We start from the raw sequence: 21,870 nt of genomic DNA on the forward strand, positions 1-21,870 counted from the left end.
TAAATGTATCTGACAAAGTCACTTGTTCTTTTCATGTAAACAGAACCCTGTGAGCCAACATGATTGACCATAAATCTTTTAACACATGGCTCTGTACACTGAGCATGTCGTAAAATTAGAAAACTGATTGTGATAGGTGGTCTTAGGGGAATTGGTCTGCCTGTGTTAACAGGCATTTGAAGGGAAACCACCTGAAGTTCACATTGACAAGATTAACATGGGCCCCTCCATCTGGAACACATGTGCCACAACCCAATGCAATCTAATCACTGAGTGAAACTTATCTGCTCTGTCTCAGAGATATGAGCCATAAATGGCCATCAGTGTAACTGCAAAGCTATAAATCATTGCATAATCTAAATAAATTAAATCGAGTGAAGATAACCTGTTCTGGCTACACTACAAATTGTTTAAAAAAATTAAAACATAAAAAAAAACCTAAGGAAGCTGTAAGTATCTGGTTTTCTCAACAGAAAACAAAAAGCCAATGCAAGTTTTTAATCTCATAAATCTGCCTTTTATTCTCACAATTGCAAGTTTATATATTATAATTAAGACATTATTTCTTAGAATTGTGAAAAATAACTTAGAAAGAGAAAAAACTCAAAAAAGGTAATTGCAACTTTACACAATTAGGAGTGAGATAAAGGTGCAATTACCTTTTTTCAGTTTTCTTTCTCGGAAGAGTTTTTATTGAGCTTATAACTTGCAATTGTGAGAAAACAAGTCAGAATTGTGAGATATACAAATTCTCAGCATCATTACTCCAGTCTTCAGTGTCACATGATTCTACAGAAATCATTCTAATATGATGATTTGATGCCCAAGAAACATTTATTTTTATTATCAATGTTGAAAAGAGTTGTGCTGCTTAATATTTTTTGTGGAGATCAATTAATCTTTGATGAATGGAAAGTTCTAAAGAACAGTTTTTATTTTGAAATAGAAATCTTTTGTAGCATTATAAATGTCTTTACTGTTTATTTTGTGTTCTTGCTGAATAAAAGTATGAATTTCATTAAAGAAAACAACAACAACAACAACAACATTGTGCTGATCCCAAACTTTTGAATGGAGGTGTAAGATAGATGAAATACATAAGAAGGTTATACATGAAATTTGAGAATGGTAAAGCTGGTGTTAATTTAAAGTGATATTTTTGCTTATACAATGCATATTATTAAAGGCACAGCTAGCACAACTCACCAGACAGGACGACCTCAATAAGATCTCCCTCATGGATATCCTCTGCCGACATTAGCCGCTGGAGGATGTTGTCTGAGTTCAGATCATGGCGGAAGAGCAAGATCTTATCGTACAAGCCAAAGAATCCACATTCTGGGAACTGAGGAGGGGAGGATGGGATATGTTATTAATAATCAAATCAAACATCAAAGGAGCTTCTTCATCAGAACTTTGCATCTTATATTGTAAACTTTTGAGAAGATCTATCTATCTATCTATCTATCTATCTATCTATCTATCTATCTATCTATCTATCTATCTATCTATCTTTATAGAGATTGTTGGTATAAAAAGACTAGCATATGAAAGTAGCATTTGTATGTTGCTGTGGGAAATTATGGAATATTAGCACATAATAAATCTGAGCACTCAACGCCACCCACAACCAGTCAGAATCAGGTATTCAAGAGATCCATATAATGATGTGCGATGAATCCTAATACCCTAGAGCCAAAGACAATATGACAAGAGAGAGAGACACAGAAAGGAACATCCAGGCCCTGTTTTTCAGCAATGGCTTCCCTCTAAGGAGATTACTAAAGCTGGGAGGCATGCAGAGCAGAGCGCCTGAAATATTAGCCCGGCAAAGGGAAGGTCTGTAAAACATCTGTTGAAATCAAGCCCACACAGATGAGTCACACTACTGTTCTTCACTTCCTCCACCATAGCTCTTCTCCACGTGGAATTATTTGCAAGATAGAGAGGGCTCATTAACCTTGCTTATATGACCTTTTTATTTTTTTTGCATTTTTAAGGCCAGCTAGTAAAGAGCTGTACAGGTAAACCTCACTCCCCTGGCCTCAAGAGGCGCACTAGCGACTGATGCTAGAGGCTGTGGTCTTTGTTAATGCTCCCGCCTCTCGTGCTGGTGAAGCCGGTTCAGATCCAGCTCGGAGCGTGCATGAGTAGGACCAGTTACATCTAAATATATCCATAAAGACAGAGCGAAATATTTGCCCACACAGCAAGCAGTGTCTCTACAAATCAAATACACAGTAAATTGATTTTTCGAAGTTGTAAATAAAACAACGATTATTTGAGTAATATTTTACAAGCAAATACTATTTCAGCCTTTCTACTTCAAAATGTAATGTTTAACTCAATGTGTTACTTGCTTTGTAGTTGCTTTGTAATTATTTGTTAAAATTTACTGTTACAAATTTCTGAGAGAAAATTGTTCAATCCTATTTTTCTTTTTTCAATGTACAGCTTTATTATGATCAAGAATTTGAGGAATTAACCTGATACACTAGATGACACTAGTTAAGTTTAGAGGAAAGCATAAACATTCCAAAGTGGAATAGTCACACAGTCAGAGGTGAGAAGTCCTGTCAGGAAATGGTGATCACAGCCAATTCTGAGGTATTTCCTCTTATCAAGAATCACCAAACACCCTCCCATTGAGAATATTTCACACTGATATGTCTCTGGTGTACTCTGGAATCTCTGGGATCTACATCAGGTCTTCTTTAAAGCTAAAGGATGTTTGGGAGTATTTAGAGAAAGAATAATTGAATATGTCAAGTCAAGTTGTATTTGTGTCATAATGCCTTATAGTGGAATTTAGCAGATTAGAGCCAAGTGATAATATTTTGCGACAATGCAAGCGATCAAACAGTTGAGATTTGCTATATAGTATATCTTGCCATAAGCAAAATATTCAGTTTGTATGAGGATAAAGCTGGACATACTTTTATATCTAACTTTATATAAAGAGCTGGGTGATAATATAGATACATTTTGCGACTATATAAAATAAAATCAGGCAGCTAAAATTTGTAATATAGTATATATTGCTTTACATGAATGTACTGTATGTATAGGAATAAGGTTGGATATCATATATAGCTCACTTATATATATATATATATATATATATATATACACACACTGTATACACACACACACAGACACACAGATAATAATACAATTTACATTTTTGCAATGATATAAACAATCATGCCTAATGTCATTTATTTAGCTTCATTTTTCAAATCTAAGTCAACATTGTGATTAATAATTCCCTTTACAAAAGCAAGCATCGATGTAACTTATTTACGGTTATGGATTTGAATCCTTTGCACTATGAGCATGAATGATACCTCAAATTATGTGAACTGAAGGATGATAAGACAAACAAACAAATAAATACATAAATCCCATGCAGACTTAAAGAACACTGAAGGCAAAAATACCGGTCCGTGTACCTTCGGATAATTTGTTTTCTAGTTATTGTCTTCAAAATGGATAAACGATGAAACTGCTAATTTATCACATATTCGACCCTTCTCGTGATCATAAAAAACAAATCATGTCATGTTTTCGTAGTTTTATTTTTGTTTTCATCACACTTTGTTGAAATGCACCAAATGGAAATACAATAAAACCAAAATAGATAAACAGCTTGAATATTCGATCTTTACATGTGGGCGGGAATGAAATGGCCCTTTTCACTGATTGGTCAACCAAAGATCAAACCATGCCGTCATCAGTTCTTCTATTAATTTACAGTCTATGGTTCTTCCTCTGTTCCGCGTAACACAGTACTAGTCATCCACTGCTACAGTTGGACAGCGCGCAGCGGATGCATTTAGGCTACATTGTAGTGAATCGCAAACCAGCATTTTATTTTAGACAATACAGTGACTTTTTTTTTAACAAGGGATTAAGTAGAACTTATATGACAGATAAGAAAAGATATATGACATTATTTCACATCAATGGTCACAGTATCTACAGTTTTGTTTAGTAATGGGCGATATAAACGATATGCAATATAAACGATACAAAATTGGTCTACGATATGGATTTTAATTATATTGCACTATCGCGATAATGCATGTTGACGCAATCTACCCGCAAAATTTAGAGCCACGAGCTGCAAACGGCTGCAACGCATCATCGTATTCGACATCTTGAGTAAACATGGCTGAAAGCGAAACGGAGGAGCTGGTAAAAAAAACCGGTGCAACATCCATTGGTTTGGATTTAAGCCGTCCGACGAGCAGCAGCAAACTATACTCTGTATGGGCAACAGTTCTGGCTAACGCCTGTTTCACACATATTCCGTTTGCAGTGCATATATAGGCTATATATTTTTTCCGTACCCATGTTAACAGGCCTGCACGCGGAGTTGTGCGGCAATGCGTTCCAGGAGCGGTGTGTATACAGCAGTGCAGTGATCGTTTCCACACAGTCTATTTCTGCTGTGCTGCACGTGCTGAATTAAAGTGACAGCGCATGGTTCATGGTCAAAATGAACACGGATTGATATGAAAATATAGTAATCTTTTTACTAATATAGTAAAAAAAAAAATTATACTATTTTTCAATCATTTTCTTTTTAACTTTAAGCTCGGGGTAATTAAAGCAAGGAAACTACACAGTAACATTACCTCAACAACGCGACATAATGGATGCACTTGTCTCTTCGTGAAACAAGTTCTTTGTGATATTTCTTTTGTTCAATATTTCTTGTAAAAAAAGATTTAAATGCAAAAGAAAAGGTATGAGAGAGCTGTTTATGTCAACTATGTATGTTTTAATTTAAAATGTTTGCGATGTTAACATAAATGTATAAATGTTTTGCCACTTGCTTGAGCAACTTAATATATAAATCTATATAGAAGTAATAATACGTTTTTAAGTGTTATAAATTTAAACGTGAATAGCCTAAGTCTTGTGAAAGTGTGCATATTACTAGCCTACTGTCTGTGTACAAATAGAATCACAATGCTGAAACTCTTTTATATTATTTTATAAAAGACACTAATAATATAAATAGTGATTTGAAATAAAAAATAGAGGATTAATGTTGTTTGTCGTACAGCCGTAGATCAGTTGCGCACTGCAAACGCACCATATGTGAAAGCACAATAGCGCATGCTGCTCCTGTGCCGCACACCACCGCACTGCACTGCACACGGAGTATGTGTGAAACAGGCGTGCACTACAGGAAATAAACCCAATACTTTAAGCTTTTTCTTTGTTAAAGTCTCTGCAGCTAGTGTACTTGAATTTTATTCATCTGCAACATTATGTTCTATAATTACAGTTTTGCATAATAAATGTTTTTAAAACAAATACATTTAGCAGTTTGGCTTTCCTTATGGTCTGTCTAACCTGTTCTGAAATGGTTCTATTATAATTTATATATCGTGATATATATCGTTATCGCAAGAGGCTGCAATGTATATCGCAATATGGATTTTAGGCCATATCGCCCATCCCTAGTTTTGTTCTATTTTGAGTTTTTTCCATAAAGAAGTTTACAAACACAGGCTATCATGTCATTATCCCACTGGCACATTACACATGTTATTTGTTCCCCAAGGAAGTACTGTTTTAGAGATTGACTTTATTGAATTGTGAACTTAAAGTCATGATTTGATGAAGAAGGCGAACCCGTTTGAGATGCAAATTTAAAATAACACACATTACAAAAAAATGTATAATGTGCATGACTTAGAAGGCTGGGGGGTCTGCATGGGCTTAAGTCAATGTTTGACACATCTTACACCTATCTCTACAAATGACCTCAACTAGAACTACATGTATCATTATGTGAAGTTACATTGACAAACTACACAAAATGTGAGGCTGTGGTTCCTAGAAAACGGAATATGCAGCACGCTCAGCCTAGTTAAATTGTATAGGTAAAGTTAAATAAATCAGCATTATATCAGGATATAATATATAGAAATGCTCTCTCAGTTACAAGATAACAAAAACCTGAAATAACAATTTGAAGTATAAAGCCAGAGATTTTTTTTTTATTGCCATCTATAACTGTCAGAAAATCACTTTTTCATAATGGCAATATACCCCCTTGATTTTTGAATTTGATTGTGTTAATGAATGTGTCATTTATTTAACCGATTCATTCAAAACGTTCAGGCATAAAAATCAAGTGGCTGTATATATTAATGGATCGTTGAATTACACACTCAAACGATTCTTTCAAAGACTCGTATTCATTCAAGAACGAAACACCACTCTATGCTGCGAGTCAGTCGCATAACGGTTCTATGACTTTGCTTTTGAAGTTTAGTTGGCAGAGAAAATAAAACACTGTTTTGTGTAACATCAATTAATAGTCAATACTAATGATATAAACTCAGTGTATTGTCCAAAACAAGTTATAAATGTTGCGTATTTATATGATAATTCACTACAATGTAAAAGTATATTCGCTCCGCACTGTTCGGTGTGTCACGCAGCTTTGCCACACAGATTTTATAAGTTGGTCAGCTAAATAAAACAGGAGGTGTGGCAAAGAAGTAGACTAATAGGTAATGTGAGCAGATGCAAGGTACAGTCATATTTCTGAAATAAACACATATAGGCTAATAGCCTATTTCTCAGGTACATGTAGACTACAGACAGAAATAAGCTCTGTCTGTAGTCACAGTACGCTTTGTCAAACCTTTCTTTAGTCTGGTTGTTTGATAAGAAAGAGATGCAATGTAGTTGCAAAAAAAAGAAAAGCTTAAATGATCCGTACAACTGTAGCAGTGGATGACTATTATTCTGTCGAAATGAAGAAGAACTGATGATGGCACGGTTTGATCTTTTATTGACCAATCAGTGACTGAAAATGGGTGTTTCGTTCCCGCCCACATGTAGAGATCGGATTTAAGCTGTTTTATCCATTTTGGTTTACATATCAGGTCGCACTGTTTCTCTGAAAACCTCCATTGTAGTCTTGAGTTTACTTCCAGGAACGTAAATGTCACATCATTTAAATGATTCCTGCACAATACATATAAAAAAAAAAAGGGACCGGGCCTGGTTGAGTTGTGTTAGTGTGTTGTATCTCATTAGTAGTGTGTTTACGAAATACACTCGAACCAGTTGACTGATCACAACACACTGGTCCAGCCGACCAATCAGAGCACATTGTGCTTTATTAGAGGAGGGGCTTCATAGAGACAGGAACTAAATAGGGCTGTATTTTACAAAAGCATTGTGAGGTAACTTTATTGTAGAGACCATTGGTGGAAATAGTTATACGATCTACTTAAAGGGATACTCCACCGTTTTTTCATATTAAACTATGTTATTCTCTTATCTAAGACGAGTTGATACATACCTCTCTCGTCTCAGTGCGTGAGATAACTATGTTATTAAGAGAATAACAGTTTAATATGAAAAAACGGTGGAGTATCCCTTTAAGCTTACGGAGCTTTTGAGAAACGCAGCCCAGAGCATTACTGCAGACTGGGAAGAGAGGTGCTGTAACAATGTAAAATATGTGAAACATAAAGGCCTGTTCACACCGGGACGAATTTCGCGTGCGATATTCGCCGACGTTTAACGCCTCGTGACTAAACAATTGGGTGCCAATGTGAGTGTGCACACCGACGCGTAAAACGCCACGCGTTTTAAAAAAGCGTCATTTTTTAAAAAAACGCCTCGGGATCGTTTTTTTGGTTTGACGCGCCGCGTCAAAAACTATCCGACCAATGAGATTGGCGCTTTTCCTCACGTGTCTGGAGCTTCTGAAGTTACAGTAAAACACAACTTGGGGGCGCTCAAACACAAAACGGTCTTGCCGAGCACACATACGTGATGGCGAAGAAGACATACAGCGTCTAAACTCTGCCGGGAAGAAATAAGACGAGGAAGATGCAAGGCTAGATGAATGTAGAGCTGCTGGTCTTGTTGGTGTCTTTATAAAGAGACACCAATGACAATAAAGAACATTTGCTGCGTCCCAATTCGCATACTATCCATCCTAAATAGTATTCGAAAATAGAATTAGTACGTCCCAAATTGTAGTATGTTGAAATGAGTGTCCCAAAGAGACCCGGATGGTCTACTATATCCGGTCAGAATCCGAAGTGCAGATCGTTGCGCACTCTAACGGCTGATATTACCCACAACCCATCGCGCGCTGGATGAGGATTCGGTTAGAACTACAAACAGAGTGAAAATTGTTAAAAAAAACTACAGACATGGAGGACGCGCGAGTCCGACGGTTATGTAGAGAGGTTTAGATAAAGGGGTTTGAGTGATTAATTATCAGTATCTAACCTGACGAAAATGTATTCATTCAATGTTGTCCACATTATATTGCATCTGCAGCAGCATTGTGAACTTTTGTAAAGATACGTTTAGCCATTAACTTTTAAATGCATTATTATATTCAAATTCCAAACACATGAGGAGAGTCTCTGCATGAAAGACCCATGACTGGCAGATGAACGTGCGACAACATTTCTCTCCGAAATGGTAAGAAGTTATATTAGATTGAATGGAGGATTTTAACTGTGACGAGATGATTGACAGGGCAGTTTACGGTAACAGAATGATTGACAGGGCAGTTTACGGTGACAGGACGCACGCGACAGAGCTGTCCGTTAAAGATGACGAAGTAGTATGTCCCAAAGCTTGCCTACTCTTTTGCTACACACTCAAAAGTATGCACTTTTTCTTCACAAAAAGAGTACATACTTTTAGGGCGTAGTATAAGTAGGCGAATTGGGACGCAGCATATATGACAAACGCGACAAACTTGCTCTCTTCTTCTGAGTGACAAGCGAGTGTCAGAAGCATAGTTGCGCAGCGCCACTTTGTGGACCGGGGTATTTCTGTTTTACATTAAGCGCCATCTAATGTCAGGGAATGAATTTGCATGTTCACTCGGCTCATCGTCAGCGAAAATCGCTTGGGTGTGAACACAAAAAACGCGTTGAAAAACGCTGACGAATAACGCGAGCCGATATTCGTCCCGGTGTGTACGAGATTTAAGATTTTAAAAAAAGATTTTTTTTGAAAACCTATTCTAAAAAAAAAAAAAACATAATATGGCCTCTTTAACACTTTTAATGTCAAAAGAAGTATATCTGTTCAGTTTATTACATACTAGCATTCTGTGTCTAACACATCTTCATGGATATTGTCTCTCTGTCTAGCAGGAAACTTCTAAATCCTTTTTTTTTTTTACCACATTTTTTTAGGGTCTGCTAGCTCTGAGGAAACATTTCTGAAGCCTTTCACAACAGGCCAAATGGAAAAATTGGATATCAGAAACAAGGTGATGAAAGATGATGGATAGGAAGAGAGGGGGAGACATGAATAGATGGCTGAGGATCAAAGATGCCCCTTGGTGAAGGGTCTGGATGGGGTTACGCCTCACTGCCAACTAACAGGTCTGAAAAAAATCCATCTGACACAGCTGCTTCCCGGCTCGGTCCCGACACACAATGCACCTAAAACAATACTACCCATAATGCCAGGGCCAATGAAACTCACGGCCACTGTTTTTGGCATTGACCCAATGTCACCTGTGGGCAGAAATCCCTGTTTGGCTTTGGAAAAGCTGTGTACTGACTCCACTCCAGGGTCCCACACTTATACTCAACACAATGAATTCATCTAAACACACTCCTCATCAAAAAGACTATCAGCTGAAATCATAAAAGAAAGGCAAAAATAAGAATAAGAGTGAACTGTTGATTCATTGTTAGTCCACAACATATCATGAAGAGATGAATGTACACATAAAATGGATTTGTGAACAGTCACCAACCAATGTCCTGGCAAACCAGCCACATCATGAGCCAATTTATTTTCTAGCAGACCATCATATAATTTCTGTAGTATGAAAATGTTCTGTATTGTGTCAATGCTGCTAATATCGTGCACAGAACTTGAGCAAACATATTCACATCAGTATGATCAGATGCTTTCTTAACTGCTATTTTCTCACCTCTGTCATTTTTGTTGTGTTTATTTTGTTATTGAGAGGAAAGAGTGCAGCACATATTTACATATTCATCTTCTGTCTGTGAAGATTGAGCAGATTGTGGAAAACAAAGTACACCTTGGCCATAATGCAATGCGCTCGACCTGCCCTTCCATTTCCAATGTGATACAAATAAAGTATCATTAAAAATGTAAAAAAAAAAATATTTATTTTCTGACTCATTATTCGATCAAACTGCTGAGAGTTAATCATTTTTAAACCAAATCAGGTTAAAAATGTATAAACGTATTTATTTATGAGATGATAGCTCTCTTCAGGTATTTAACAAATATAGTAATGAGTCAAGAAAGGAATGAAATGTTGTGGATATTTATTTTTGAAGGTTAATTGTGTAGTTATTAGGGATGGGCAGTGTTGGTCAAGTGACTTGGAAATAGTAATTAGTTACTGATTACTGATTACTTCTCCAAAAAAGTAATCCAGTTACTTTACTGATTACTTATTTTCAAAAGTAATTAGTTACTTTACTAGTTACTTTACTAAGTTACTTTTCAAACACATGATGCACGACCTGAATACGCTAAAGCAATAGACCTTTCAGCCTAATTCTATTCTTTCTGCATATTCCATCATCAAAATGTAATCAAATGAAACATTCTCTTTTTTTAAACTTATTTTATTATTTCAATATTTTAACTTTATGCACATTGCAAGCAAAAAATTCAATTAAATGCAATAGTCTCAGACTAGAAGAAAATTGTTGAACATTTAAACCTATTTTCTGCACATTCCACCATATTTTAATGAAATAAAGAAAGTCCTTCTTCTGTTAACTTAAATTTCTACATATTCCAGCATATAAAATAAATGTATTTTTTGTAAAATCCTTCATTTGAAAAGATGTAAAAATACAGCAATAAAATCATTTAAAATGAAACTCGCTCCTGACTGTATTACAAATTATTAACACTTACGTCTTTTAACAGTAAAGTGCAGAGAGGAGTAAAAATTAGTTGATTAAAACAGAAAATGCTGCTGCATGCCACATTTTGGCTTCACGTTTTTTGTTTTCTTTCGGAGTGAAACAGTGGTTATATATTATATCCCATCAGCATGTAGGTAGCCGCTGCGGTCATGTCAGTTGGGTGTTCAGGCCAGGGTTTTTTTCAGTAGGGTTTCACATTCCTGTTTCACGTTCCTGTACCGGCTTGCTGCGTTAGTTAACCGTGTAAAACTGTCTCGTGACATATGCTTGCTCAGATTTGAGGTAGAATTTTGACATTCTCCAACGGGGGGTCCTGTTTCTAGATCAGGATGCTCTCTCTGCACATGCAAGGTCTCTCGCGTTTGCTCTCTCTCTCTGTCCGTGTGCGCGCTACATGGAGCACAGTCTCTGTCTCGCATGCACGCTCGCTCTAAATTCCGGGAGATTTTAACTAATTTGCGGTGTAACTAGTCAATAACAAATGTGGCTCAACAGTTAGATTTATAGATAAACTCATCTTTCAGGCGTTTGACCGAAGGGGTTGACACTTCAGCGCGAGAAATCGGGGGTGTGCGTGTGAGCGAGCGTGTGTGAGAGTTGGCAGCTCTGCTGCTCTCTCCCTCGTTCTAGTCGTCTCTCACTGATGTCGCGGCGCTCATACATCATTTGTTATTCACGCACGACTCATGTCACGAGACAGTCTCACGACACTAAACAAAATCACGGTTAACTAACGCAGTAACGCAGACTGTTTACGGGGAAGTAACAGTAATCTAATTACTATTTTTTCAATTGTAATCCCTTACTTTACTCGTTACTCGAAAAAAGTAATCAAATTACAGTAACGCGTTACTTCTAACGCGTTACTGCCCATCACTGGGGATGGGCATTCGATTAAATTTTCTTAGTCGATCGTCGGGAGAATTAACGATCGACTATCGATTAATCATTCATATTTTTTATATATTAAAATTAATTATTTATTTAACTTTTTATAAATTAAAAATGCAATGAAAATACAAAAATACAGCGTGTTTTTCCTCGATGAGATCTTTATTACAAGATAATCAACTTGCGGCAGTTAAACTGGACATTCGGCTAAACTTGAAATATGCGCTGCGGTGCTCTAAAAAGCAACAAAACCTGCAGCTGCGAGTTGGCGTCCTCAAACAGAGACCCGATCGTTTGTTCCAAAATAATAATAAAAAAAAATCATGTTAAACAATAACTTAACCAAAAACATAATAATACTCAATGTAACTCAAAACTATCCAAGGTACGAAGTCGAGAAAGAGTGTGAGAGAGATTAGCCTACCTAGCAACAAATTAGGCTACTTAACAAAGCCTCAAAAAAAATATCTATTAACTCACATAAAACTTCTGCACCAGTCTACTGATTTTTGTTGAGAAAGATAAGCATGTTGATGACATGGACTGGGCCTGGGGTCAGACGCGACCGCAACATGGTGACCGTCAAGCCTCGTGTATACTTTTGCCTGGCTCTGCAGCGTGAGTCTCCGCAAACGGACGAGGCGTTTATACTCCACGCGCTCGCCTGTAAAACGCCGAATACCGCAATGACGTCATTTTTGCCTCGCGCACCTTTGCTCGTGCTTGTGCGGACGCGTCGAGGTCGAGTGTAAACAAACTCTTCAGTCCAGCCGCCGAAAACACCCGCTCTGAGGGGACTGACGTTGCCGGGATGCACAGGTACCTCTGCGCTAACTTGACCAGCCCGGGAAACAACTTATTCCGTTCACTTTCCACCCGTCTGCAGGGGTGCAATCCAGCGGTTCATTGCTTCAAGGCTCACATTACGCAACGCAACCATATTACATTTACATTTACATTTAGTCATTTAGCAGACGCTTTTATCCAAAGCGACTTACAACTGAGGACTAAACCAAGCGAGTCATCGTGAAGAGGCAAAAGCAACGCAAGAAGTGCTCAAAATACAAAGTTCAGACATAGCTCGGAGTAGCATAAGCCAGGCAAGCGAGGATTTAGAGGAAAGGATTTTTTATTTTTTATTATTTTATTTTTTTTAGTTTTAGTTTTATCGATAACAAATTAACATGATCGACGAAATTCTTAATGATCAATTATCGATCGTCGATTAATAATGCCCATCCCTAGTAGTTATAGAACAATTTATAAGCCAAGTGGAAAAATTTGACAATTTATGCCCATTTGAGAGCATTATATTGATTATACTGAACAGTCATCCTGGTTTCTAGACATTGGCGTTGGCATCAAACACTGAAAAGCCCATATGGGGTACACACTGAGTGCATTGCATTGCATAATACTAGATCCTGCAGAAATAGTAGGAGTAAAATCAATGGCGAAATGCTATCCCGAACATAGCCATTAGTTTCATAATATCTTTTCACTCCTTAAACGACATTAAAATAACTAATCTGCAAAATGCAGCTGAAATCCATAAAATGGCTTGGTCATGTTGAAACCAGCATAATTCCATGCAGCCAGGCTTGCTTTATCCATTAATGTACAAGAAACATGAAAGCCTTAGTCTTTCTGTTGCATTATATAAGCTCATTTGACACAGCTGGACACTGGACCTAATCTGCATCCCATTTCATACACAGTAGATATACAGTATGAGCATCCCTCGGCTGTCTGAATGCCTCTTTTTTTAAGCTGAAGTTGTCTAAAGATGCATACAGACACCAACAGAAGATCAGTTGTTAACTCTCTGCTGGATGCTGGCAATGACAGACATAGGTTCAATTCCCAGGAATGCATGAGCTGATAAAATGTATACCTTGAAGGTGTCTGCCAGATGCATATAGAATATTAAACAATAAAAAAAAATCCATGTCATGACCCCTTTAAAACAACAAACCTGCTTTCATTTGCAGCTTTTAACTTATGTCATACTCCAGAAGTTTTACGGGCTGCTCCTGACATGCATCCTTCCTGTGAGAAGAGTCACTGAGAGCTTTCCTCTCTGCTCTGTGCCCAAGTCTGGACCTGGACCCTTCAACTTCCTCCTGCTGGCACGGCCCACACACTTTCCACCCTGCATTTCCCATTGACCGCAGCGAGCCAGACCACTCAGGGAGACACAAAGAAGCTGCAAATGATGCCCATACCGAGATGAAAAATACGTAAAAACTAGGGATGCACCAAAATTTTGCCCGCTGAAAATGGCATTTTGGCTTAAAGAGAAAAAAGGCTGCAAAAATTGACGCTACAATCTCGTTCACTGGCCCACCCTAAGCTACGCTTAGCTCACATGCTCTTATAATAATAGCTTTGTAGGACTATACTTTCTTTTGAAAATTGGTTAAATAATACATTTATAATTCATTTTATTTTAATATATTTTCTGTCCAATTTTGGTTTTACTTTAAATAAAAGTCTGGTTATTTTATTGGCTTGCATTTTTTTTAATCTAGATTCAATAAACGTATTGCATTTAATTAAAAAGTCTAAAATGAATACAAAATACAAAAAAAAAAAACCAAAATTTAAAATAAGAAATTAATATTTATTAGGAAAAAAGTTATTTTCAATTTCAGCCCAGAATTTTCATTTCGGTGCATCCCTAGTAAAAACACAATAAATATACTCTGGTTACTGACTTGCATGAAGGGAAAGAATGGTCTTACTTATGCTGTGTGTGTGTTGTTTATAAAGCTTATTTATGGATGCAGACCCACTCATAAGCAATGTGCATGTCATGGGATTTAATAATTTAAGTCTCAAGCCATTTGTTGGTTGATTGTCCCAGACAGTGTAAACACTGTGCTTTCAAAACAAGATGTTTGAGCAGCCTGACATGTCAACTTCTGGACTTCTGACCAATAGCATGAGTTTGGGGCAGGACTAAAGTCCCTTTAAGGCAAGTTCTTTCGCTCTTGGCTGTCTTGGCAATGTCTCCTGGCAGGCATACAGTGCCTGATCAGCAATAACATCTGACACAAATGGTATAATTTTGCTTCTCTAACTCAAATTGGGATAAAAACTGTACTTTTTGGAGTGGGCCAGATAATGCTTATAATGCATTCTATCGAACCAACAACAGGTAATTTAGTGACATTACTTAGGTGTTGCTACACTCTAAAAAAAAGATGGTTCTTTAAAGGTTATTTACACATAGTAACAGTTCAATTTAAAACCGTATCATCCTGAAGAACCCTTTATATGCTGAAATGGTTCTTTGTGTTAGAGTTTAGGGTTCTTTATTGACGTACAACCCAGAAGCGCTGCGCTGTTACACTGCGTGAACTAACTCGAGGCCAACAGAGAAGGAAATGAATAGTTGAATAAAGTCGTTATTTTTGTTTGCTTTTTTTTGCGCACAAAAAGTATTCTCGTGGCTTGATAAACTTAAGATTGAGCCACTGTAGTCACTTGGACTAATTTAACGATGTCTTTCATAACTTTTTTGGGCCGGCAAGTTTCAATCCCTTAGAAGCCTATAGAGGAGTGATCCAGCTCTCGGATTTAATCAAAAATATCTTAATTTGTGTTCCTATTAACATGGTAAAGGGCTCATACTGTCCATTTGTGCTAATTTTGGCCTTCATGAACATAATTGTTTTTACATAAACAATTGGAAGAGATAAACTGTAACTCTAAACTCAATTGTGTATTTCAGATGCTGTCACGTATCATAACCTCATAATCTGCAGAGAGAAACTGCCACTCAGAATGCACACATAATGAAGGACGTAAAGACATCATAGGATTGTGAAGATATTTCACTGGAACTTGGTCTTCATTACATCTATATCGTGTTCAATGTCAATTGTTTTTTATTAATGTATTCAGCTAAAAACTGTTGTTAGAGCATTGCCATTTTTGCTACAATCCGTACTTTTATTTTAAAAAAAAAAGTACCTAATTGACACATCATGCTGTTTTTTTTTTTATGTAAAACCCAAATGGGCAACAAGATATAACAAGACCAGGCAGATAGAGAACTAAAAAAAAAATATATAATTTATAAAAATAATAGTAAAAGTTATATTAATAATATAGATATACTACTATTAATGAAAATAAATATGGTTGAAAATGTTATTTATAACACCATTAAGGTCATAGCACTTTTAAATCATTGGTTCTTTATGGAAGAATGCTTTATATTTGGCACCAAAAAGGGTTCCGCTATTGTTACAAGCTGAAGAACCCTAATTTGGTACTGTTTAGAATATTTTTTCTTAAGAGTGTAGCTGGTGAAAACAGTTTTACTTGTAGACAGAATCTGGTTTGCACAGTGTTTTATGACTTGCTTTCAACTTCCAAAAATTTGGTTAAAGGAATAGTTCACCCAGAAATTTAAATAAAATCTTCTTGACCGTTCTGTTGTTCCAAACCCAAATGAGATTCTTTCTTTCACTTCACACAAAAGAGAAAAAAATACCTTTGTCTGTGTAATTACAATCATAGGCTACAAAAACTGGTCTGGAGTATTTCCCATACTACAACATAACTCAATGATTAACTACCATAGTACGATACATCACTGGAGAAATGATTTTAATAGCTATTAATCAGTAGTTTTTGAAAAATGCTGTTTGGATGTTTGTCGGTCCGACACCAACAACAAACGTGTCAGCCAATCAGCATTAGGGGGCGTATGACGGTGGAGGAGAGAGAACGAGCAAGAGGGAGATATGAACTGAAGAAAGACTGCAGAAAAAGAGATGAGACACAATACAAAAGAGAAAAGCTTAGAAGAAATTACTGGAAAATAAAGGGTTATGTCTGGGCAAGAGCTTTAGGACCCGTGTTAATATTAGAAAAGCTTTCATGACAAATATCTTATGTACTGTCACTTTCTATAGAATACATGTGAATGCAAATGCAAAAGTGAAAAGTGAGCGCACATTCAAAAGAGATTTCAATACCCCTTAAATTATTTTAAATTTTTATTGTGGTGTTTATACTTTTGATATAAACGTTCCCTTTGGTTCCAAATGCCAAAACTTTTGATTGCTTTTAGATATCAACACAAAATTTGGCCCAGATGCAGTTGACAGCACACACAAACGAAGCACACACACTGTCACAGTTGACAGCACACACACAAAAATAAACAGTTTTTGTTTCGTTTACATTTCTTTGGTCCGTGTTGCTTTTATATATCATTTGAATATAGTAAGTCAAAGTCCTTACTTTTAAGTATGTCACTTAGACATGAAATCATCAAAAATGCCTTCAGGGTGTAAAGGGTTAAAACTCATCCCTGGCTAGCCACATACACTGACTTTGTGCTACAGACTCATGAATGACTGCTGAAGCAACATTAGCGTTTCCCCCACATGTGACAAAGCAGATTTATCTTTTTCCTCCAACTACTCTGCATGCCTTTTATCAAACTATAGGGGAAAAAAGACAACACTAGTAATCTCAATAAAAAAAATGATTTTCAATAGTCATTTTTAAACATTCCTAATTCTTCAGCCCCCGCTTGTTGTTAATGAGATTGACTCACATGAGACAGTCAGCAGATCCTTGTTCACAAACTAGATGCATCCATCATTCATGAAGGCAGCATTCCAGTTCATTCTGTTTGGTTATTAAAGATGACACTAAACATTCAGTGAAAGGTGTATTCATTCTGTCCAAGTCCAAACAAAAATGATATGCTCCTCCACATCCTGAACTCTGAATTCAAATTGTTAAAATATGAAAACATACTTACAGGCTGTGACTGAGTCAGAAGCGCCAGAATGTACTTGTGGCGCCGGCGGCAACAATACTATAAAAGTTACGCCTTCTTTCTTTGCGTATACATTTGGGCGGTGTTATCAAACTCTGCCCCCACACACTGACGTAGATTTGTGGGGGCGTGTTTAAACAAAGCGTTTTAGGAAGGCGTGGATGAGCCTTAACTTTTACAAAGAATATCTCTTTAGGTTTGACACTTTGACTGCAGATCTTATACATGCACAAACAGCTACATAACACACTACAGAAAAAGGAAAACAAGAAATCGCATCATATGACCCATTTAATGTTATATTGCACTGTTGTAGCCATTTCAAATGATATATCATATTACCTAAAAGTTCCTACCCTATACAGATGCGACATGCCCACATTTAAAAATTCCAATGCACTTAAATAGCTTCCTCTTTTATAGGAGATTTAGTTTAAAAATAACTGACAGTCATGAAAAAAATATGATTTCATTGACTATAATCAGTATTGAAATTCTTCAGAAACTTAACTTTTCGCACTATCACGCACATTCAAGCTCCGTCGATACCCCTGATCTTGGCTCATTTTGAAGCCGAGTCGTTGAATCAGTGAGTTCTTGGTGAGCAGCAGCAAATGGATCAGTCCAATTCGCAAATACATTTTTCAGTGTTATTTGTGAACCAGTTCAACGGGTAAATTGGAAAGAATCAACTCATTCCCAAATCGGACATCACTCATCAGACGGGGTTGCAATTTCATCAGTTCAAAATAACGAAGAATGATATGTCTTTTTATGAAATACAGTCAGAGGTGGGCTGTCAGGGCCATCAGGGCCTTCTCTGCTGGCCCTGTCAAAATATAATATAATATAATAATTAATATATAAAATATATATTTTTTCATTTTTACGATGTTACATATTTTTACATATTTCCTGAAAAAATATGCTTATTTTTTGTGAGGCGGAGCTGGATTTTCCATATGGTCATCTAAACGCATCACAGCTCCTTGGACCAGCACTAGTAGTTTAGCTAGCCTTCCGTTGAAGCTGCCATTTCCCATTTGATCATAACTTTGACTAACATGTATCATTAGTCAGTTCTTCCAGAAAAAGTTTTTTTGTGATTGTTGCGGGCAAAAATCCTTGATTACGCGGCCCGTTTTCTTTAAAAATGCGATGGAATATGCGGGATATTTATGCAATTTTTTGCGATGAAATTGCGGGAACTTGCAAAAATTGCGGGAACTTGCAAAAACTGCGGTTTGATGAAAAAGAGAAAAAAAAGTGATTCCCACAACACCCTGTTCTCACTAGGCTACTACCTTAATGTAAAGAGTCCTTTCTTATTACTTCCTATGATAAGCAAGCATACTACATCACAGAAAGTGCTGGAAATATTTAATTTCTCATCTTGTTTTATTTCAGACTGTACGAGTGGAAATAAGGTGTGGCCCCTTTAAGAGCTGCACGCTCCCTGTTGAACTGTCTGCAGTTTTATATTGTATGTGCCATGCGCCTCGAACACCCCATGTGTGCGGGTAATTTCTGTTTGATGCTACTTCTTTTATCTTATTTTATTTATTAAGTAACGATGTGGACGGTAGAACGTGTGACAGACAGTTATACGAGTTCGATTTGGGAATAAAGTGCGAGTTGTGAGATGCCAATCGCCTCCGTGAGTCTGTCTGGCCTCTGCAATAACTTCAGCTTTGAGCTATCCCTATTTTTCTTCCCGACACAATGCGTTACACAAGACCTTAATAAACACATCAAACTTACAAAACATTGATGAGTCAAACAAGTTCTGTAGCTTAACTAGAGGAATATGCTACAACTTCAGTAAAAATGAATAAATGAAATATTTAAAAATAAAGTGTGCTCCTGTTTTACAGCTTTTCGATGATGTTCACGTCGCATAATTACGTCACTTCATAACGTTCCCATGGCAACAGGGGGAAATGGCCGCTCTTGTGTGAAGCAAACGCAACATTTTCCAACTTTCTGCTAAGATATATGTGACTTTTTTGCGACGAAAATGCGGGGATTATGAAATCATGCAAGCCCCGCATATTTTGCGCGGGAATCAGCAATTTATGCGGCGAAATTGCGGAGTATTTGAAAAAATGCGACCCCCGCATAAATATGTGGACTTTGGCTGATTATGCATTGAATTCAGCGATCGCATAATCGCGTTTTTCTGGAGGGACTGATTAGTTAATCAAATTTTGATGCGCAGTGACAGAACGCCCCAGGGAGCCAGTGATGTGTATCGGCGCTAATCCCCGCTGATGTCATCAACCGTTTGAAATTTCGGCGGGTTGTGAGCAATGTCAGTAAACTCAGCTATGGCCGCTGCCTTCACACCTCTTACCGATCCTGTTTCCGATCTCCTTCGTGTGCCTTTTTCAAGGCGTATGTTTGGAGAGAAGAAAGAGATCATTTTAAAAGGAAGGTCTACACCTAAGCTGGATGGGCTGACCAAGGCCGGAAAAGGATTTGTGCGGCACTTCACTGAGGGTAACTACGATCGCTATGAGTGGCTAACAGCTAGCACTGAGCGGAACAAGCTATTTTGCTGGCCGTGTTTGCTTTTTAATACCAGTGAGGGAACATGGAACAGCACGGGTTTTAACAGCCTTAATAGCTTCACCAAGGCAGCTATCAAACACCAGGCATCTGAGCGTCACCTCACAGCGGTGGTACATTTGAAGACCTTTGGTGAGTCCAGGGTGGATTTGCAGCTTGATGACCAGCGGAGACGAGAGACAAGCCTGCACAATGAGAGAGAAGAAAAACCGGGACATACTGAAGCGCCTCATTGATTGTGTCATCTTTTTGGGACAGCAAGAATTGTCTTTCAGGGGACATGACGAGGGGAATGAGTCCCTGAATCGAGGTAATTACTTGGAGTTACTGTCTCTGCTATCAGAATACGATGCTGACACCACCTTTCCATGGCCACCGTTTTTATGGGAACATCAGGGAAAATTCAGAACGATCTCATAAATGCTGTTGCTGAGGTGCTAAATGATTCCATCAAAAAAGAGATTGACAACACCAAGTTGTCGCAGTTATGGTGGATGAGACCACCGATTGCAGCAACACTGCACAGCTGTCATTTGTACTCCGGTATGTTACTGACATCGGAGTAAAAGATAGATTTTTAAAGTTTGAGGATGTCACAGGAAAAAAACAAGCTCATGATCTAGCAGTTTCAGTGCTTGAAGTGTTGGGCAGCTACGATTGCAAAAGAAAGTTAGTGGCACAGTGTTATGACGGAGCCGCTGTAATGGCATCCGGACTTAATGGGGTACAGGCACGCGTAAAAGAAGACATTCCTCAGGGTCTTTTTGTGCACACACATTAAATCTTGTGATGTCTCAGGGAGCATCAAAAATTAAGGATTGCAATTTTTTTGCGAATCTGGGAGGATTGTCTGCATTTTTTACACGTTCTCCCAAGCGCACAAAACTGCTGGATGAGTTTAGCGAGAGGCGGCTGCCGCGGGTCTCTCAGGTGAGATGGAACTTTAACTCCAGGTTGGTGGGCACGGTCCATGACAAAAGAGCTGAGCTGGTCAAGCTTTTACAGCACATACTCGATCACGTGGAGGATTTTGACCGTGAAATAGTACATTGTGCATCAGGACACATGTCACAATTGAAAAGCTTTGACTTGTGTTATTTTCTTTTTGCCTTCATCGACATTTTTTACTTCGCTGATGTGCTCTACGGAATACTGCAAAATAAGAGCTTAGATGTGCAATTCAGTCTGGCCAGAATTGCAGATTTTTGCCAGATTCTTGAAGATGAGCGGAGAAAATTCGATGCCATCTATGAGAGGACAGCGGAGGCCGCGGGACAGCCGAGCGCAGGCAGAGGCCGAACAGACGTGCGTGCGCACAACAGACAGCTACACACAGCGCTGATCGACAGCATCATCACACAAATCAGCAATCGATTTGAGGATCACAACTGTTTGTTGCCTTGCTGGATGCACAGCTGTTTGTTTGCAAAGTTCAAGCAGACATTTCCCAAAGCAAAGCTCAGGAGCCTGGATGAGAGCTACGGCGCACAGTTTGACCTGTGCAGACTCAGAGCTGAGCTCAAAGTGAGGTACACCATGACAAACTTTCAGGGAAAGAGTCCAAGTGACCTACTGATATTTCTGAGGAGCACGGGACTTGCAGTCAGCATGTCACAGCTTTATGCCCTCACATGCTTGATCGTGACCATTCCAGTGTCCACCGCA

At 37.9% G+C, this 21,870-nt stretch overlaps 1 protein-coding gene across 4 annotated transcripts in view; it reads right to left on the reverse strand.

Moving 5' to 3' along the window:
- prkd3 (protein kinase D3) overlaps positions 1-21,870 on the reverse strand; it is a 102,872-nt gene that overhangs the window by 49,201 nt on the left and 31,801 nt on the right. For all 4 annotated transcript variants that reach the window (XM_056255899.1, XM_056255898.1, XM_056255897.1 and 1 more), the window contains one exon: positions 1,207-1,345. In XM_056255899.1, coding sequence (XP_056111874.1) covers positions 1,207-1,345 — 139 coding nt within the window. The remainder of the gene's footprint in view (positions 1-1,206; positions 1,346-21,870) is intronic.

This window comes from Rhinichthys klamathensis, unplaced genomic scaffold, assembly GCF_029890125.1.
Source record: "Rhinichthys klamathensis goyatoka isolate OS25496 unplaced genomic scaffold, OSU_Roscu_1.1 h1tg000123l_1, whole genome shotgun sequence".
Taxonomy (NCBI): domain Eukaryota; kingdom Metazoa; phylum Chordata; class Actinopteri; order Cypriniformes; family Leuciscidae; genus Rhinichthys; species Rhinichthys klamathensis.